Source organism: Lytechinus pictus, chromosome 6, assembly GCF_037042905.1.
Source record: "Lytechinus pictus isolate F3 Inbred chromosome 6, Lp3.0, whole genome shotgun sequence".
Taxonomy (NCBI): Eukaryota; Metazoa; Echinodermata; class Echinoidea; order Temnopleuroida; family Toxopneustidae; genus Lytechinus; species Lytechinus pictus.
Window position 1 is genome coordinate 9326980 of NC_087250.1, and position 16998 is coordinate 9343977.

General features: G+C 37.1%; 2 protein-coding genes across 4 annotated transcripts in view; one reads left to right on the forward strand and one right to left on the reverse strand.

Moving 5' to 3' along the window:
* LOC129263404 (uncharacterized) overlaps window positions 1-600 on the reverse strand; it is a 16618-nt gene extending 16018 nt beyond the window's left edge. The window contains exon 1 of the mRNA XM_054901317.2: window positions 529-600. The gene's annotated coding sequence lies outside the window, so the exon portion shown is untranslated. The remainder of the gene's footprint in view (window positions 1-528) is intronic.
* The window catches only part of LOC129262972 (uncharacterized), a 15338-nt gene extending 267 nt beyond the window's left edge, over window positions 1-15071 (forward strand). Inside the window, exons 1-7 of one of the 3 annotated variants that reach the window (XM_064100856.1) lie at window positions 4909-5520; window positions 7690-7745; window positions 8056-8223; window positions 8549-8605; window positions 9712-9840; window positions 11376-11504; window positions 13188-15071. In XM_064100856.1, the coding sequence (XP_063956926.1) occupies window positions 7713-7745; window positions 8056-8223; window positions 8549-8605; window positions 9712-9840; window positions 11376-11504; window positions 13188-13232 (561 nt within the window). In that variant the 5' untranslated portion in view covers window positions 4909-5520; window positions 7690-7712 and the 3' untranslated portion in view covers window positions 13233-15071. Of the gene's footprint in view, window positions 1-4908; window positions 5521-7686; window positions 7746-8055; window positions 8224-8548; window positions 8606-9711; window positions 9841-11375; window positions 11505-13187 lie in introns of those variants that run through there. The other 2 variants (XM_064100857.1, XM_064100858.1) reach the window with 2 other exon arrangements.
* Window positions 15072-16998: the final 1927 nt, after the last annotated feature.

Below are 16998 nucleotides of genomic sequence, written 5' to 3' on the forward strand. Positions count from 1 at the left end.
ATGGCAATACCATTCAGCAATAGATTGATCCACATTCTGCTGCACTCAACCTAGGAGCGGTGAATGGGTACTTGGCAGGATTAATTCCCTGAAAACACCAAAGCCCCTTTTAGCAGCCGAGGCTGTAACCTGGGTAATACATAGTGCACCGTTATAACGCCTAGATAATCAGTGTCTCATAAATGCTGGGTCTTGTTATTATCATAAATGGAAAATCATAATATTCAGTAGAAAAGTAGGTGATATAACCAAATCACTCATCAACCTTATGCACTCAGACAGAGTACATGTTTATCACATCGAATATTGATATATAGGCCCTATCAATATTTCGCATTGTTTGATTTTACTTGATTATTATTTTATTCGGCCACACAAATGCAATAAAACATGCAGATCGCACGATGTTAATACAAAAACACAATTTGAACAATTAGATATAAATAAGTAAAATGGCAGGAAAGGGGAGAGTAAAAATGGTTTCCACAGCCAGGATTCAAAATAGAAAAAATATAGAAAAAAACTTACAGATTTAACAATGAATTGGACACAGGATAACTGCGATGTGTACTCAAACTAACATTTTCTCGTAGAAATTCTTTTTTTTTTCAGTTCTCATCGGGGAAAATCAGAACGAAAAGTTAATCATAAACAACATATATCACGGAACAATGACGAATAACATTTCGTTTCAAAGGTGACTACACTTTGATGATATTATGTTAATATAAATAGGCGTAAACTGGCACTTCAAACATAGATAGAGCGTCAAAGTCCGATGTGATTGTCAGCTTACTCATAAGCATAACATTTCATGAATAATATTTCAAAAGCCCCGTTATTATCACCGAACAATCCCTTTTTTTTGGGGGGGGGGGGCCAATTTAATATTTATTCTCACAGTTCAAATTTATCTATTCTTGGGGAACTTGTCCTTTAATCAAAAATAGTTTAAGAGAAAGGCAAGTGGAAAACGAATTTTTGATACATACCCCAGGTAAATAAATTGGTATTTGTATGATTCATTATCTTTATTCGGCGAATTTTCTAATCCGTGAATTCTTTCAGAAGTTCTTAAAATGTTTGTGCTATTTCCCCCCCTTGATCATTCGTTCTAAGGTATCCACTCTTTTCCACTTGCTCTCTCTTATTTCGCTTTCATTTTCTATCCCCCCCCCCCCCCCCCCTCAAGAAGCCGCCCCTGGACTCTACAATCTATTTTGATAAATATGCGCTGTAATAAATTATTTTAATCAGCCAAAACCAGTGGCAACGGGTTATGGGATCATGGGGAGTTTGCCAGACCCAGGGGGGAGAAGACATAAGAAAGAAGAACTTAGAAAGAATTTGGGTTGCTAAAGTTAACCATGTCCCTATTTTTAAATTTGGTAACCATTTGGTCATCTCCCCCCCCCCCCCCCCCCATGGAAATACATTGACGTCGCCAAAGGTCAGTAAGTATATAGGAATATGTTTCATTTCATAACAATCTATTCCACAATACAGTTCTCTTAGTGCGCATTTGCACATGTTTCTTTCTTGATAAGTCTGAAAAATAAATAATAGCTAGTTTCTAGCAAACACTTCGCAGACGCTTTCTGAAACGTAGAAAAGTTATTGTCAAAAGGCCTTCATGACGTTGAACCATTTATTACTATTATATGTATATATATATATATAAATATATATTTATATTTTTTTAATTAGAAAAATACATCAATTTTGTTTTCTTTTCATAATTATTATCCAAACCATGATGTTCTTAGAAGGAACACATTCGCATAATGGAGTAAAGAATTTAAACAGAAAGTTTTGGGCATCAGGGTTTTTTCCGCCCATGTTGATAGTGATTTAATGTGCAAATGTGTAAGGAATATAGTGTGATTCTGGTTAATTCTAAATTGGTAGAATGTTAATGGTTTGAATCATAACAATACGAAACAAAAACTACATGATAAACTATCCTGTCTGAAAGCTTTCAAACATGGTGTCCCCCAAGGATTAACTGCAGGGCCACTGCTGGTTATTGTGTCTGGTATCAAACGCAAAATTGATAAACACGCTTGTGAAGTAGGCTTGTCTTAAGGCCACCGCACACCTTACGACCCGACTGGTCGGCGACTGGCTTGCGACTGAGAGAGGGCAGATGAATCGCAAGGCAGTCATAAGCCTCAACACCGCACACCTTGCGATCCGATCTGCGACTCACGCATGCGCTTTTTGCTTTTTGGCATAGCAACTGAGAAAGTGTGCTTACTATTGCGTATGCGCGTTGTCTATCATATACGCGTCGTGCAACTCTACTGTCTGATTGGCTGGAAGTTGGATTGAGCTTGCGATCCAGTCATAAGGATTCGACATGTCAAATCCTTCCGATTTTCCTTGCGACTTGTCTCTGACCGGTCTGCGACGCGCAAGCTGACAAGAGCCGTGACGTCACATCTCCCCTCACTCAGTCGCAAGCCAGTCGCCGACCAGTCGGGTCGTAAGGTGTGCGGTGGCCTTTATACAGCATGGATATTTCATGAATTTGATTCAAAGTTTAAAGGTGGCTTAAAACAAGGCAATTTGCTAGTAAAACATTAAACATTAGCAGAGCAATATATACGATTCCTTGACTGTATTTCCAGAGGGACTACCTGAACCGTAACAGTTATATATACAGTCAATGCTTGACTGGAGAATGTAATGTATCTCTCCTAAGATTGGTTGTATAAGCAGTCACCATATCAGTAAAACTTGCCTTCGATTTCCTAACAGAGTGTGTTTGATCTGCACGATGCCTCAGTTTCTTCAATGTGTAGGTTCTCTGTTAGATAATTTTGAAGTGTAACTCCTAGTGGTTTGATAATTTGGACAACATTGAGTGAAGTTGAGTTAAAAGTCGAAATCAATACGGGGTACATAGTTTCCTAGGAAGGACATGGGTATCATACAAATCAGGCTTTGAGAAAGTATAGTGAGAATTATTTATCCGAGGTTGGACTGGCAATTACTATTTTTTCCCGAGGGGCGAAGCCCCTCGGGAAAAATAGTTACAATGCTTTATTTGTTAATTGTTACTATTTGGTATTTTTTGTATGCATTGTGTGGGTATATTAACCTGACTTTGTCTGTCGATTTCAAAAGTTCACTCGCCTTTGACTGATGCCGCTCTAAGTAGTGGACGCAAACACTGAAGGCCCCCTCACACCTAACCGAATTGCCTGAAAAATGCCTTGCGATGGCTGGCGAAGGGCATATTTTAAAAATACGTTTTCAATGGTAACTGATAGTAAATCATATTTGCCCTTCGTGATTTGGTTCGTACAATCTTCTGAACTAACAGCTGCGATTATTCATGTTCGCGCGGAAATTTTGAACATGTTGAAAATTTCCCGACGAATTGAAAAATCATTGGTCATCTGTTTGAATTCGCATCTCTTATTTAGTCTGCGGTAATCGTTCGTTTACCGCTCGTGTGTTTTTTGTCGCGCATAGTCCCTCTTCGCGCTTTTGCCAAAGTTGACCGATCTCGAAAGAACCCGTAACGAAGCAAACGATGACACAACGGACAAGATTGCCTGATCTATTCCCTCGTCTTCGTTTCTAATCGCACGCCATATAAAACCATTGCTCACTGTTCCTTCGTCTTATTGGGTTATATTAACCATTCGCTCGCCTTCGGCCGCAATTTTCTCAAAGAGGTGAACCGAAAAATCGATATACTTTGCATGTCATATTCATTCTTCGCTTACCGTTTGTTGATAAAATTTGACAATAGTTACCGATCGCATGATTTGACGGAAATGATATATGAATTCGTTGAATTCGCGTGCATTTCGTTCATTTTTCCCATTCGTCAGCCTTTGTCCGCCTACATTCGGTCAGGTGTGAGTGGGCTTTAAGAAAGCTGAGGTCCACTGCTCAATACCGGCGAAGAGTTGGATCCTCGTCCGAGGCCGCAAAAGCACTGAGGCCCCGGAAGCAGCTACGGAAAAAGTCTGATTATCACCCCCTCTTTGGCAAGATAAAAATCGACCTAACTCTACAAATTTCCCCTTCCAAATATTTTTTTTTAAGGTTCCCTGACTTGAAAATACAGAAAACTTTATGTAAATGTGTATGGGTCTTTACTTTAAGTCAAGAAAAGGGATGTAAAAAAAATATTGAAATTATATGATGCACATTAAAACCTAGCAGGACATGACTTGGTGAAGTAGAGACTCATACACTCGAACAGAAAGTATTTTGTATTTTCATGTCAGGGGACCTTTAAGCGTCGAAAAAAAAACTGTACACGATGACCTTCCAGTAGATTCCAGTTAGCATGATATGTTGCTATGTCGGGAAAGAATTATCAAAGCAATCAGGGTGTGAATTTCAACCTTCTGGTCAAAATGTATGCACAAACTTCGGGGAATGCAGAACAAAGCATCGGGGAATGTACAGCAAAGCACATGCCTGACATATTTCTCTTATGAAGTTTTCGTGCATGGCTCAGTCCAATGCTACAGTCACATCGATCCGCAAAGCTTTCTCAAGACTGACCAACGCCATTGGGTTGTTTGTTTTCAATGACATACTACCGATCGGTTTGGAGTCGGCTTTGTTGGTGTGACCGGTATCTTAATTGGAAATAAAGATAATGAATTTATGGCACAGTGACATTTCCCCCTACGATCGTGGTACGGCGAGTCGAAAACAGCCGTTTTAACATTTTTGGAGCAGCTATACATACGAATGGCTTGAATAAAAATGAATAAATCGGCTGTTTTTGACTCGCCGTACGGCGACCGTATGGGAAATGTGACTGCAGCATAGGCTTTCAAAAGATAAAGCCGACTTTAGATCACTGCAACTTATGGCGGCTGGAAATGAGGGTAGAGGTGGATCCAGAACTGTTAAAAAGGGGTGGGGGCACATTTTCTCGAGGAAAAATTTAAGACATTTCGGTCTTCACTTTGAATAGAGAGGGGCACACTTCTGTTTTAACGGCCTTTTTACATTACACATTTCAATTGTGCCTTTCAAAAGGGGGGGGGGGCACGGGCCGGCTGTGCCCCGCCCCCCCCCCCCCCCCTTGGATCCGCCAGTGACTGGGAGGGGGCTCCCAAAGAAGAATAAAAAGTACTTTTCATTGGGTTATGCAACGAGCCAGCTGCGTTGCTATGTCATTGCATGCGTTATCTTTTGTTGGGTATACTTGAAGCCCTCCGGTTAGAAATTACCGTAGAAAACAACAACCAATAAGCTCAATTGGTCTAAACACGGTATCTTGATCGAGTCAGCGGTAGGGTTTCGAAATCGAAGATCTTGATGACCGATTAAACCGAATTGTTAATTTCTAAAATAGTACATTTTCATCGGAGATAGCTTGTCTTCTTTGAGGTTTAACAGTCTTTATCCATATAGTGGTGTGGGACCGTTTCTTCAAGAGCTAGAGAAACGTGAAAAGGGTATCACGGGAGCAAGGAGAAACGTTTGGACCGGAATATTAATGGAATCGTAATCTGTGGACTCGGTATCCTTTCGCGAAAGGTAAGGGTAATGTAATTTATATGATGAAGTTATATCAAGGAGGTTTAAATGAGATGGAGTAACAGCAAACAAAATCCCTTTGAACAAGGTTCGAAGCCGCCAGCACAAAGTATGTCAGGCATGCACTTTGCTCAACATATCTTGCAATTGTGTAGACAAATGATTCCCGCATGACTCCGCACCTATAGGTCATACAGAAAGGGAAATATGCTTTTGTGATGATAATTACTTTTTCGCCGCATCTTGGTCTGGTTATATGTGTAGTACATAATTCGGAGGCATGCGAAAATAAACTATGCAATATATCCTGAATTGCCCGACTGGGCATGTGCGGGCACTCATCTGGCATATACAGTAATAAACAACAATATTCCACCGACCACATATGAAATTTTCATTCGCCGCAAACGATCGGAAAAGTGTTAAAATCTGGTTTCAGTAAAGGTCAAAGTCTTTCTTTTTTCACTAATTAAAGGTTTTTCTTGATATAATCTGGGCAAATATCTCGTCTTAGTAGTGCTTGGTTAGTAATGTTTTGTCATGCATTCAAATTTCAATTTGGTTATTAATATGAAAGATGGAAAATCGTTACAAATGAATATTCGTAAAATTTCACTCCTCGGATTTCTTCAATGACACTGGCGGCTTCGAAGCTGGACATTAAAAGGGTCCTTACTGCCGTTCTTTCTTTTGTGCTTCTTTAGAAATGCTGCTTGTATAAATTTGTTGACTGTTGGAACTCCAGTCATAGAATCTCCTTGGTTATATTAACCATTTATCTCATGCAGTGTTCGACCGAGGTGGGCCTAATATAAAAGAAAATATGTGCTGTCAAAGCATAAAAGGTAGGCCTATTGAACTTAAGGGCAATGTTCGGTAAATTACTTATTTCGCCGTCCCTCTGACATGACTTAAGCACAGAAGTAACAAATTTTAGTTGATCGCCAGGGCCATCCTTGCCATTTAGAAGGCTGATAAATGTTTCAAAAATCTATCAAGGAGGTCAAGAAAACAATTTGATCTAACTTCTTTAATTATGGCATGATTAAAAGTGGTTAAGAAGGTCATTTTGAATGTAAAGGCATAGCGGATCTTCTGGGGAACTCGTGTTTTTTTGTATATCTGCCTTAATAGCATTATGATCTTTATGTGTGTTGGCTCAATTGGTAGAGCGTCCGTCTCACAACCGGGAGGTCGGGGGTTCAAACCCCGGCCGCGTCAGACCAAAAGACGTTAAAAGAGTTGCTGCTACCCTGTTTGGCGTTCAACGACTAAAGGGATAGAGCCTCGTCAATCTGGCGCTGCACAGCGGCTGCCGGGCCCACGATCAAATGGGCAAAGCAAATTTTCGGAGTATTTCATTTCATGTCTATTTCGAACAATAAAATATGGATTGGATTGGATATCCCTAGCGTGTGTGATACTAGACATCAAAATTAGGTACTTTAATTTTGTTACCGTTTCAACTTTCTTTTTTTTTGAAAGAGAGAAAGAAACACATCTGTCTTTTCGAGTTATGCAGTAGACGTTTTGGACCCCAAGTCGTATATTTTGTTCTGCCAATGTTAGTGTTTTATCAGCCATATTCCTTATTCTAACTCACCTTTCAACGTTGATTCGCATAAATTAGATATCCTGGCTCTATAAGGCAAGCCTACATCAAATGCGTTTGCTTTAATATTGCTTTCGATACAAGATATAATAAACAGCAGTGACCCTAAAGCTAAGCTTTAGGGGATCCCATGTTTCGTTTGTTTTGTTTCCAAAAACATAAAAAAATCACAAAACAACCTACACAATACCAACAAAAAAAAATGTTAATAATAGTATGATACGATTGATAGCCCATTTCATAGCTGTTATAGCTTACCAGTTGTGTTCTCCCATGAGGTCTAAGGTCTATTCTCCCATGAAAGCTTTCAGACTGGATAGTTAACAATGCATTTAATATTTCCATAGTAGTATGATTTAATCCATTCACGTGCAAGCTTTCCCTCACTCCTGTTATAAGGATTAACTTAATTTATTAGTTCTCACACATTCGCTTATTAAATTGCCTTATGTGGGAAGAAAGATAGATGGTGACACAACTAGGTATATATTCCCAATGACAATTTAGTTCTTTAACTTTAATATCATGTTCCCTTATCGTTTCATTCTTCCAAGCAGGTTCCATGTGAAGTTGAAACAGAATGGAACCAGTTTGCATAGAAGAGGGTGCTTCGGTAAGTGAAAAACGGGAAATATTGAATATTTGGAAAGTTTGTCAAATATGTAGAAAAGGGGGAGTACAGCAAGGATGTTAATGATCATGATGTCTGTAAAATCATGATTTTTTTTTATTTGCCCAAAGTACTATGTAAAAAAAGTATGTTTGCCAGTGTTTACTTGTATAGTGATAAATTCAATTAAATTCAATGATGGCAAGGGTCGTTAAAGAGCCAGTTTGTGCATTGCACACATGCAAAGAAACTATTCATTTCCCTGAAAATGTACTGTAAACATCAATGTTGTTTTTATTTTCCCCACATGCAGCATTCACGGGATGCAACAAAATACAGTGTCTGTGTGGCTATCACAACAGCAGTCATTCTGATCCTCTCTGCGATAGGTGCTGCCCTCTGCGGTGGGATAGTATACATTCCGCTCAAGATGCTGTATCCGCCCAGTGTTTATCAGATCATTGCTTTCATTGAAAGTGGGGTGAGTAACAGAGACGTTTTAATGCTACCAAAAATGCAGGCAAAATAAAACATTATTGCTATTACTGCAAGTGAGAGTTCTAGTTGCAATATGTAGCATATTACTCCACTCCAAATAATACAGGCTAAAGCAATAAAGTTCACATTCTAAATGTATACATAAATGCATATCCACACACACAACGAGAGGGAGAGAGAAAAAAAGAAAAATGTAATTTGAGACTTGGGCGTATACAGAAATATGTGTTGAATTTGATGGATATTTTGAAAGAAATGACCACTTCCCTTTTAAACCCTCTTTTCTCTCTGTATGTATAATGCCACAGGTGTACCTAATAACTGCCCTTCTCGGATTTGCCTCGATAACGAAATTAAGATGCATGGTAAGGTTTGTCAAAAACTGTTTTCTATCATATTTCTTTCATATTTCCACCGTCTCTTCACCCACTCCGCAGTCCACACAGTGGGGATATAAATGAACATAAGCATAGAGCTGTAGAAGTAAAACAGATGATGCAATAATATCGACTCGAAAACGAAAAATGGAAACTCCACGATTAAATAAACAGCAGTGGTCCTAAAGCTAAGCCTTAGGGAACCCCTTATTGGAAAGCTTTGACATCGTTTACAATGCAGTTTTGTTTCATATTAGTATAATATTATTTAGCCACTCACAATTTAATCTCACTCCTCACAATTTTTCTCACTCCTACGTCATTCTAAAGATCGCTACTAAGGCTAGAGATACAAATGTCAATATGCATAAAGTTACATTTAAACAACGCATTACTTGAACATATCAGTCTAAGATCTACCTTCCTCATTCACTATGGTGGAGAACCCTTGGGGAGTTTCGAAAAGAGTTAAATACGACTTATACTCGCACTGAAATTCCAAGGTGCGCAGTGGCGTAAGGCGGTAAAAATTTGGGGTGAACATGGCGTATTGCGTAAAATCAATTTTAAAAAATGAGAGCGAGCGAGCAAAACGTGAGAGGAAAAAATACATTTTTTAAAGACATATTTTGACTTAATATTCAGGAAATAATTTCACTCTTCTCTCTTTCCTTTTCTGTCTGTCATTTTTTCTTGCTCGTAATTTTTTTTTGAGAGGGGGGGGGGGGGAGAGCCACTCTATCTGTACGCCTGAGCAGGTGCGTGCTGAATAAAAGCTACCATCTCACTAGTCAAATATTAAATGGTAATAGGAATTGCGATGCATCAGATGCGCAACACCACTAGACATGACTTCAAGTCACACTTACACTTTGTGAAACACCTCTGGATCCCAGGAACTTGTATTGCTCGTTTAGTTTAGGTGAAGAAAATAATCAGCAGTGATGCATATTACAATGCGGGTTGAATTCTCGACAATGTTGGGAATCAGTACTGTCACAGAGCCTTGTTTAGGACACTCATAATAAACTACTAAGATACCTTTCGCATTCTTGAAACTGTTTTTAATCCCTGATATTTATTCTCCCTTCTAGATTCTGGCTTATATGATTTCCTGCGTCTTATGCATCTGTGTCAGCCTGGCAGGACTGGGAAGGTATTGCTACGACATATTTATGTTTTCACAGCTTGGACTCTTTGGAGATTGCGGTGGAGGGTGTTTGGTAAGAATATAATATTAATTTATGTATTGGAGATCAAGGCCCGTATTCTGAAGTCGGGTTTAAGTTAAACTCAGGTTTAAAGTTGTGGTTTAAGTATTGGAAGCCAAAAGTATAACATTTTTTATTAAGTTGTATGTTTCTTATGTTTACTGTGCTCTTTCCTGATTCATCGATGGTGAAGCCAATAATCTTTTTATACTTCCTAGACAATTATGAATGATTTGAGAGCCAAATGAGCTGAAGTATGATATCCCTACTGTTAGTGATTTATGTAACAATTGGCTCGCCATACTTAAACCACAACTTTAAACCTGAGTTTTAGTTAAACCCGACTTCAGAATACGGGCCCAAGGGTGTAGGCTGGGGGAGTGCACCCTCCCGCTGAGGCAGAAGAGTTCCGACGCTGGCAAGCAAAACGAAATTTGTAACCCTTCTTCTGCTATCAGTAGCTGATTTTCCAAACTACTTTAACATGACTTGTTTAGTTCCACCTCCCCAATATTCATGCACCCCTCCCCCATAGCATTTTAGTTCCATCTCCCCATGCTCAAACCAGCCTACGACCTTGGAGATCATGTTTGAGGAGGGCAAGATTGCGAGATGCTCTGTAGACTACCCAAATAGCTGGCATAAAAAAAAACGGAAAGTGCCTATGGGTATCCTTCACATCAAGTTTTGTTTCACAAACCACGTTTTCTCATTCGCTTTACCTAGATTTTGCGAATATAATTGCGGTAATACTTACTGTTCATAACAATAAAAAAATAGCAGGACTAACAGCAAATAAGGATGAGAATGATAAATCATGATGAAAAACATTTACACCAGGATAACTATGTCAGTAGTAACAGTGGTAGAAATAACAGTGATAGTAATGGTATGCCTGCCGCTGTCATTTTAAACGGTGCAACATTTTCTGTTGATTTTTATTTCAATCAAGGCTCAGGAATAGGCATATCAACAAATGTAATACCTTGGTCACATTTGCTCTACGGCGGCCGCACGTCGAGTCTAAAACAGCCTTTTTAACGTTTGTTGTACCAGCTACATATAGGTGATTTGAATAAAAATGAATAAAACGGCTGTTTTCGACTCGCCGTACGGCCGCCGTAGGTCATATGTGACCAAGGTATAAGAATGTAAAATAACCTAAATGTTTCAATGGGACGCACTGATCAATGTCGAACAAACAATGTAAATTATACATCAGAGTAAAATGGGGTCATCTATGTACACCGATTAGCATGGTGTATAAATTCCTATGAATACATTCATGACAACTGAAGTAAGGAGATTCGAATTTATTGTGCTTTGGTGACACTTATTACACCATTACAAGTCTTTTTATATCGTTTCTCGGGGTCTGTGTAAACTGGCTTAAGTCGACATAAAAGAGAGACATTCATGAAAAACTGTTCAAGAATATTCATAAGAAATAAGTATACTTTATACACATTCTGTTGAATTATTTCACAATATCTATTTTGATTTACCCGAGTTTTGTTTTCAGGCTGTCTTCACATTTTATTTTTCAGTTCGTCACCATACCTATTTGCGTGCTAGCCGTTGTTAGTCTGATCGGATTCGTCACCTCACTTGTTGGATCGATCTATTGTTGCAAAGGGGTGTGCTCACAGTCAGATAAAATGACGTCATCAAATATGGTACATAATAATAATAATGATAACAATAATAATAATGGGTAATGATGATGATCATGATGATAATTATAATCTTGATAATGACAATAATCATAATAATACTTATGATAATAATAATAATAATAATAATAGTAATAATCACCATCATCATATTCATCATCATCATCATCATCATCATCATAATCATCATCATCACCATCATCATCATCATTGTCATCATTATTATCATCATCATCATCATCATCATCATCACCATTTAAAGGGGAAGTTCACCCTGACGAAAACTCTGTCGGTTGTAAAAGTAGCTGAAGAAACAATACATAAATATTGATGAAGATCTGAGGAAAATCCATTTAAGATTAAGAGAGTCATTAGAATCTCAGGTTTTTTTTTATTTGTGACGTCATAAACAAGCAGCTTGGCCATGTGATATGTAATACAAAATGCATAAATTTAATTTATGAATGGTTCGTGATGATTTATTTTTTATTTTCTATTTACTGGGAGCGGGTTTGAAATAATTTGTGCATTTATACACTGAAGGTACAATAAAAAACATTTTTAATTTTCCGAGAAAATGACATTGATTTTTTTTACCATACGATATGTAGGAAAGCTGCTCGCAGATGACGTCACAAATCAAATGATTACAATTCGAATCACTTGTATATTCTTTGATAGATTTTCCTCAAACCTTCGCATATATGATTCATTTTTGTCTGCTATTTGTACTATAAACTTTTTGTCAGGGTGAACTTTTCCTTTTATATGCGCCTTCTATTTAGAAGAAATCTATTCCCATGCACAGTAGAGCCATCTGATTACTAGTGGGCAGAAATGTGTAATTTATAAGACAAGTCCATCCAAGCAAAAATTGTATTGGACAAAAAGTGAGGAAAAATTGAAACGAGAATAAAATCCACCGCAATGGGGATGTCAAATAGAAAAGTAATGATATTGTAAAGTTTTGCCAGAATTCACGAAACATATATATTTGCAACATGACTGTGTTTGATGCAAACGAAGATCGAAAAATAGTGAAGTCATTAATGCTCTGACCTTCGATTTTCCACTGAGCGGTGTTAATACTGGTCCGATTATCCGCTATGGTGCTCGTCGTATGCAATATCATCAGCATCGCCATCTTAATCATTAGCATCATCATAATGGACGTTGTTATTATTCTTTTGACATATGATCAATTAATCAATCATTCTTTTATATATTAATTAATTATGTTCAGAAATGATAATGAGTAAAATCGTATTTCGTTTGTATTGATATTACCTATTTACAAGTGTAAGCTTATTGTTTTCCTTGTGTGGTTTTTTTGTTCTTCTTTTGTGATTTTTTTTTTTTTGGAGGGGGGTATCCTTGATTTGTATTTCTGCTTTATATGTCGAAAATTTATAAGGGTAAACCAAAAAATTCAATTTCTAATTGAAATTCTAGAGCAACGACACTGATGGAAAAAAACGTATTACATTGACCAGTCAAACTGTCAGATCAATTTATATTTTATGTGTGCGCACGCGCGCGTGCGTATGTGTGTGAGGGTGGGTGTATGTGTGTGCGTGAATCTCAGAATCCAATAATAACGGGATAAGATACTACAGTTAGTACGCAATTAAATATTCGAAATTAACGTTGTATTTACCTTTTCTTTTCACTTTCCCTTTTTTGTAGACGGGCATGGACCAAGTTCGAATTCCGCGGCCTCATACGTCATAGCAACTTTGTTCACCGATTTTCGTGCTAACTGTGTAAATGGCGGGGGGGGGGGGGTCATATGACTGCTTCGATTTCAAAGGTTAATCGATGAGTTGAAAATCAAGTACATTTTGATATCAAGTTTGTTATGATAATACAGAGACATTTAGAAAAAAAAGTTGATGACTGCTTGAATGAAATCTACGTAATAGTAACACTGCGATGGATTTGTATTGAGTGATATCACGGGTAAGCAGCTGCTCCTCTTGTCATTAATATAAAGTCCAGAAATTACCATGTTTGTAATCACTCTTGGTGCTGCAAATATTTCCCCCACACTGTAAAAAAATTCTGAATCAGTAGTTTACACTTAATTTATATAAGTATAATTTATAATTTGTAACTATTTTTGTTTTTTTAAAGTAGTTTAAACTTGCCTTTTAATTTACTTGATTTGGTTGATTTATTTGGGTTCATTATACATTTAAGACAATTCACGTATTGCTAGCTTGCTTCGATTGAGTAAATCTTAGTCAATTAGGAAAAGATGATTATTACCTATAAAATCATGTTGAATTTACTTATATTTTTCAAATAACGCCTTATTTAAATAATGCATGAATATTCATTAGAACAAGTAAATGTTTTTTATTTGTTTTAATGACTGTCATATCTATTTGTGTTTTAATTGTTTGGATAAGGGTGTGCTAACTATTTTATTCTTTTGTTGAATCAAAGAAAGAGCAACATTAAAGAGTCATTTAGCAGAAAATTTCACATTTCTTTAAGGTTTTCGGAAAATGCTTATATTATTCGCACTTTTTTATTTGTAAGAATGAAACGATCGCGTATAAATATCAATGTTAGTACCTATACATGTACAGGTAAGTGACAATGCACAAAATCTAGTATTTGGATAAGAGATGTCTGAAAATGATGCTAAAGTTGGGACGATGTGGAGCGGACTTTCGAATCACATATAGTCCACTCCCCCATTTTATTTTTTTCAAATATTTTAGCGATTGTTTTACTTAATTGAATTAAGTTGTTACTTAATTTTCTTGAGTAAAATAGATGCAAAGAAAATAAGTAAATTTTACTTAAATCTGCCAAACTCATAAATACTCGAAAAAATTAAGGCAACTTTTCGCCACAATTTAATTGACTAATTTCAATCAATTTTTTTACAGTGCAGGAAGCATTTATAAAGCAATATGTCTGATGTTACATGGATACCAAAACTATACGGTGTCGCAAATTGTACAGTTTGTTTTAAAAGTCCACTTTGTATTTTTTTTTTAGTTGATGAATATGCGAAAAACCACAAATATATTTGTTTCGTTGGTTATTATTGCTTATACGAAAAATAACTTAAAATCTAGTCCAATCCTAATATATGGATGATTTGCAATTTTATATTGTTTTAATTGTTCTCAATGCTCCAAGTGTCTATAAAGCCAAGTTCTCAATCGAGTGTAATTATTAAAATAAACACAAATTTCAAGGCAAACCATCGATGATTGACATCTATATAAATAGATTAAAGAATTAAATGAATAAATGGTCAAAGGCCTACATTGTTCTTAAAAATGGCATTACTGGTAATTAATTATTATTTTCAATGCCTACTTACATTGTTTTTCCAACATACCAAGAGTCCGTGCAGCGTTCTTTAACAGGAATCACGCTATAATGTTTATGATACCATTTCCAAGTGCAAATTAATTTTCAGAAACTTTTCAAAAGTAAGCGGTGCTCGCTCAAGCGGAAAGATTTTTCGACAATGTTTAAATGTGTTAAAAGCGTCTGGATATTACAAATATATAATTATGCAGGATTATGAATAAATGGAAGAATGTATGTTTATTTCGTGATTGCTTATTTTTTTTGCCAAGTGGCTTCACTAACATAATCTAAACCAGTAGGGGCACATCCGGTCCGTGCCCCCTCCCTCTTTGAAAGGGCCCTGGATGGGGAATACGTTGTGAATTCGCAGGTGATTTTTTTTTGGCTTGTCCAATTTTTTCTGACATAAATCAACATTGGCAGTGTGAAGACTTCTTATTTTTTCCCTTTTTGGGGGTGGCTTTTTACTCTTTCTGTAAAAAAATGCCCCCCTTTTGGAAAATCCTGGATCCGCCTCTGATCTAGAAGGAATAGACTAGGCCTATCTAATTTCAAGTCATGGTGAACATTCAGAAGTGGTGTGGTTACCCCCCCCCCCCCCACATAGTTTTTGAGATGGGTGCATTTTCCTTCATTCGAACCACCGCCTCCGCTATTACAATAATATCGAAAAGAATAACGTGTTAATGAGAACTCGTAGAAGAAAGAAATACGATAGACGTTTTCTATGCCACGGTCACAAACGTTTTCTTGCCTATTGTTGTGTGGAAAACTCATGGGCGAAAATGAAAACAATTTGCCAAGCAAAATATAATATCATGAACACTGTTCTGATTTCGAAGACATCTCCAACGTGGACTCTTCTTGCATATTGGCTGACTTGATGACATTGAATCTCACTTGTAATTCACAGGTAAGTGCATTTCTTTTTAATAGGTTTCATCTCATTTTTTCATTTTTATACGGAAAAAATGGTATGCTTTCTTTAAAAAGAAGCACCTACGCAAAATTCATTTACCATTATATTGTTCGTGTCTTTGTTTTCCTTCTTCCGACTATCGCAAGGCCTCACTTCTAATTCATGCATGTAGGCTTGCAGAAGAGAGTTAATAGTTCTCTTATTCATGTTTTTATTTTGGTAACAGTTGGTAATATACCTGCTAACACAGGGTGATTTCAAGTTCAGTGTTCACATTTAGGTGTTGGAGTACACGATTATAACTCCAAACATAAAATGAAGATGGTCCCGAAAAGTCACTCACTGGTTGTTGAGATGTCAATAATGTGATCTGGATCAGTTTTACAAGCTCTGAATAAGTTTTGGAGCAAGGGGAAGCAATCCGAATATCAACACCAAGACCAAGGCCAACACCGGACTTGAAATCACCCAGCGTATACTAGGTTCGTGGACAACAAGCATGGCAATACGCCGCTGATGGGGGAGTTCTCCGTGCTCAAAATAATAACAATTGCCACACGTGTTTTTATAGTGTATTCACATGCAAGATTATACGATTGCTTTTGAAAATATTGAAATCTTTATTATGTAAAGTTAAGTACACAATGTGAGGCTTGTACAGTGTTCGCGCGTGTGTGTTTGTGTGTGTTCAAAGTCAGGAGGTGCCGTGGCCGAGTGGTGTAGACTAAGGCGCCTAGTTATACATGGGAAGTCCGGGGTTCGATCCCAGGCCGCGGCACCTATGCCCGTGAGCAAGGCAATTAACTACATTGCTCTTTTATCCTGCTTTCATATAAATTGAAATGCTATATGCATTATTAAAAAAAAAGTGTTCACATGATGGAATCTCTTACTGCGATTCACAATGTTAAATTTGAAAAAAAGTCAAGTGTGATCTTCGCACTGTGAAGATACATTCAATACGTAATTTGCATTGTGAGCACACTATGTTATTTCCATTTTTTTTAAATATTTATATATCTATTTGTTTATCAATGTATTCACTTTTATCTTCTTTTTTTTTTTTGGGGGGGGGGGGGGGACGTCGACCTAAAGGTGATGCCTAATTTGAAGACCTTAGGTCCATTTTTCATCAAATTTGATTTTTTTTTTCTTTGTCTCAGTGTATAGATTTTTAATAGCTCTATAAGATGATACCAAAGAAAAGTTGAAATTCCCATTAAAAAGTGATTTAAAATGGCA